Below are 4,217 nucleotides of genomic sequence, written 5' to 3' on the forward strand. Positions count from 1 at the left end.
CGCCAACGCGCACGCGCCGCGCGCCGCTTGCTGGGGGCTGTAGTCCGCTCCTGAGCCCGACGCCGCCCGCGCATGCGCCGCCGCGGGGCCCGCCGGGAAACCGAGTCCGTCCCGCCCCTGCGACGGGCGCCAGGAGCGTGCACCCAGGCACGCAGGCCGGGGCCATCACGTGGGCACCCCTCCCCTCCCAACGGTCGTAACGGTCACGCTGCGCGCTCGCGTGGGGGCGTTGGGCGCGCAGCAAGCACGTGTGTTCGCGCATGGTGCGTCCTCGCGAAACGTGCAACAACGACATGTGCAACAAAATGTGCAATAATAACAACACAATGTTTAATAGTAACAAATGACAATCCAGCACAACAGCACTGCATAAATAATACATTTATTCCATGAAGCATCTCACAGGCAGGGTAAAATGCTTAACAGAGTCGGTCCAAATTAAAAGGACGTGTCAGTTCATTACAGGTCTAATTCGACATCGGATCCTTGTCGGATGACCTTGAGGCCGCTCTGACTTACACAGGGGGCAGCCCCCAGCTGTCTTAGAGCAAAGAGCATCAAGACCCCGAGCAGCCACTTTTGCTGCACTCCCCTCAGGGCTTGCGTCCAGCTCAGGACCAGCAGAAAGGGCAGTGAAACCAAAGAGCCTCCAGTTCCTTTAGCGTCACAGGCACCCGCGCACACAGCCCGGGAATCCAACAAAACCCCTCTCCTCCCTTGACAGACCTCGGCCAGGGGCAGGGGTACAGGACAAAAGGATTGCATTCGTTTCATCAATATTCATTCTTTGGCAATAACTAAGGAAGGAACACCTACAATTAGTAAATATGAGAGATAATTCATTTCAATAGTTTTTTGCAATGCTAGAAAACAGCTGACTTGGAAGCAAAACAGTCCGTGCACTCTTAGGGGTCATGTATCCCCGTATTCATCATCATCAAGTTCTTCCATGAGCCAAACGGCGCATCAGGCCCTGAAACTACCTGCATAGTTTGCATTTCCCAAGTCAGCGTTTTTCTAGAAGAGAGCAAAACACGTTGACAGTTTGTAAAACATCTACATTTTTCCTTGGATATGAATAGCAAGAAAATAAGCTTTCAGATTTTAGGAAACTTATCTTCTAAGTGTCTGCATCAAATGGTTTAGGCAAGTTAAAGGTCTTTAAAAGTCACAGCATAAAGGCCAAAACTAGATATATGGACACTTTCATTCACGTGAATGTTCTTGAGTAGACTATACAGCATGTTTCCATACAGGCTTGGTTCCTATGTGAACAGTCATCATCATAAACATACTTTTCGGACAGAAGCTTAGAGAAAATGACCCAATTAATCTAAATGGAAATCACCACCATGTTAACATACTTTGCCAAATACCCGAGTTCTAAAATCTGAAAGGCTTTTTCTCCCTTAGCCCTCTATCCTGGAAACAGAGAAGCATGTGCCTAACTCAAATTGCCATAGAACTATTTATGTAAGTAAAGTCGTGCAGAGGCTGAAGCATTTGGAAGATCAGGGCCATCAATCACATCGTTGAGGTATCACACCCAGGTGACACTACTGGGACAGGAAAATCAGACACATTATCTTACAGTAAATTACACTTCAAAGTTAGAGGAACGGACCCTGCTCGTTTAAAAATAAGAACGCCCAGGCTCCAAAATAATTCAGTTTGCTTTCAGACACCAAGTTTCATATTTGTTTTTAGTTTCCAGCCTGATGTACAAGAATGTTTTGGAAACTAAAGGCAAAATAGCTACCCACACTGCGTGTCTGCAACAAAGTGGGAAACTAGACAGCAGCAGGGAACACTGATGGTGGCCGTTGGATGCAGCCAGTGTTCGTGCTAAGCACGTGTGCTGCTGGTGAGCTTGTAAACAAGAAGGCTGTGCAGCTGTCAGTGTGCAAAGAAGAACAGCGTTCTGTCACTGCCTTTGTGGGCCACAGGAGTGCCACCTCGGTGAATTCACCGTATCGCTCGGTCTACGAGTGGGTGGAGAAGTTAAAAAATGGCCACACGTCCCTAATGGATGAAGCCCAGGACACCCCCAACAGCCACCACAGAGCACAGTGTTGCCAAGGTCACACATTAACTACCATTGCCAGGCAGCTGCTACTCATTTGTGCATCCCTGTTTATATTACAAGTGATTAGGTGATAAAAACAGATGTTTGCATTATGCCCTGGTTACAGATACTGCACAATACGGGCATTTTTCCTTTTTATATTTTGACGGTGATCCATCTTGAAGACCATATGAGATGTCAGAGGGATATGGCAAATCTACAGTACCACGTCCACAAAGTTGATTTAAATATTCCATGATGGTGGAGGATTTCTTGGTCCTTTAGGTTTTGAAAATCGTTTTGCAAAGCCTGGGAGTAAGAACAAAGTATATATTTTCTTAAGTATTGTAAACACACTATATATTTTCACATTGCTCTCATATTCTATATGTTCAGAGTATTTAAAAAGACTTGGGCTTTAAATACACTATGTGCTATATTAATCCTAACACATCACACTATTTAACTACAATGACAGAAATACTGGTATTATGCAACATGATCATATTTATCCATGTGCAGGGCCCATTAAAGCAGTTTAAAAAACTAAAAAGAGTAGCAGGCTTGACGTTTAAAGGTCCATAATGCTAAGTTCATTCAAATACTGTCATTAGGCCAATAATTTATCTAAACTCAGTGTCTGACCAACTTCAGGAGTTTCTGAAGAAGCATTAATGCATGAAATCTTGCAGTAATATACTATGAAGGGACCTTGGCTGGGGTATTAGCGTATGAAGCGTCAGAGTGGATAGCTTTCATGCTGAGCCCCGCTCCTGTGATTATGGGTACTGTTTTCACAGGAATGTTTCATTCTCTCAGTCTTAAAAATCTGTTTGGTTTAATACTCTGCAACCGTGAGATCCCCAGGTTAGCTACAGGTAACTCTGGCACTAAATAATCAAATACAGTTGTGCTGTAGCAGAATGTCTGCCAGCAAACACAATCATAACAAGAATATCAAGAACATATCAACAAGGTTCTGTGCTTCTTATTTAATATACAACTACTCCCTTAAATCAGCATTTTAAATGACATACAGCTTCTCTCCCATGATTTACACAGGGTCAGGCTGTAGCTACTCAGTCTTTCAGTGCAAATGTGTAACCATTCAATACTGTTGTTGTTTTCTGCAGCCCCTTGCCACATTCAGGCCATATCCTGTCACAAGCAGCCACATGTCTGTTGTCTGTGCAACTTGCATGTGTTGACAAGCACTGTGCAGTCTGACATAGCTAGGGACTGCGACAAGGCTGCCCACCCCAGCATACACTTACTCAAAAGTCCTGTAAACAATTAATGCAGCTTAAGTATGCAGTGTGGCAGTGCTGTGGCAATAGCAGCCCTGACTGCCCAGCTCCCCCTCATTTTCCAGCCTGCAAACACGGTGGCACTAAGCACCCTGTATTTGAGGACTGTTTACAGCACCCTTGGCACTGCCTATCTAGAAGCAGTCTTAAAACTAACTAGCTCCAGTCATTCGCAATACTTCTAATAGCAGCCTTTTTTGGCAGCTGCTTCCCCTTCACTGTTTCTATACGGAGGGCTATACAAATTTTACAAAGTACAGAGTTACAGACAGTAAGTAGCTAACAAAATACCATTAAGTCACAAAAACAGTGGGGCTGAAAGATCCTATTCACTTAAACAGTAAGCAATTAGCCAAGGTTTGTTATGTTATGAGCATCAGGCAACAAATCCGGACTGGTTTGGTGTTATGTAGGGAAGTGAACAATGTGCCTACAATCAGAATATGTCCTATTGCCTCAGTGTGCATTACAGAGGGGAGCGGGTCCAGAGGAGGCCACTCGTATGGCTGGGGGCCTCCGTGGCCAGCCCTATGAGGAGAGGCTGAGGGACATGAATCTCTTCAGTCTCCGCAAGAGGAGACGGCGGGGGGATCTTGTGGCTGCCTACAACCTTATCAGGGGCCAGCAGCAGGGACTCGGGGAAAGTCTGTTCGCCAGGGCCCCCCTTGGAGTCACCAGGAACAATGACCACAAGCTGAGGGAGGAGAGGTTTAGGTTAGATATTAGGAAGAACGACTTCACGGTAAGGGTGGCCAGAGCCTGGAATAGGCTTCCCAGAGAGGTGGTGCTCTCACCTTCCCTGGAGATCTTCAAGAGGAGACTGGACAGGCACCTGGCTGGGGTCT

At 45.9% G+C, this 4,217-nt stretch overlaps 1 protein-coding gene across 1 annotated transcript in view; it reads right to left on the reverse strand.

Moving 5' to 3' along the window:
- Positions 1-1,176: 1,176 nt before the first annotated feature.
- The window catches only part of PTPN22 (protein tyrosine phosphatase, non-receptor type 22), a 20,610-nt gene continuing 17,569 nt past the window's right edge, over positions 1,177-4,217 (reverse strand). Inside the window, exon 21 of the mRNA XM_019514097.1 lies at positions 1,177-2,374. Coding sequence (XP_019369642.1) covers positions 2,310-2,374 — 65 coding nt within the window. The 3' untranslated portion in view covers positions 1,177-2,309. The remainder of the gene's footprint in view (positions 2,375-4,217) is intronic.

Source organism: Gavialis gangeticus, unplaced genomic scaffold (genome assembly GCF_001723915.1).
Source record: "Gavialis gangeticus isolate Ggan-Ray unplaced genomic scaffold, GavGan_comp1, whole genome shotgun sequence".
NCBI lineage: Eukaryota > Metazoa > Chordata > Crocodylia > Gavialidae > Gavialis > Gavialis gangeticus.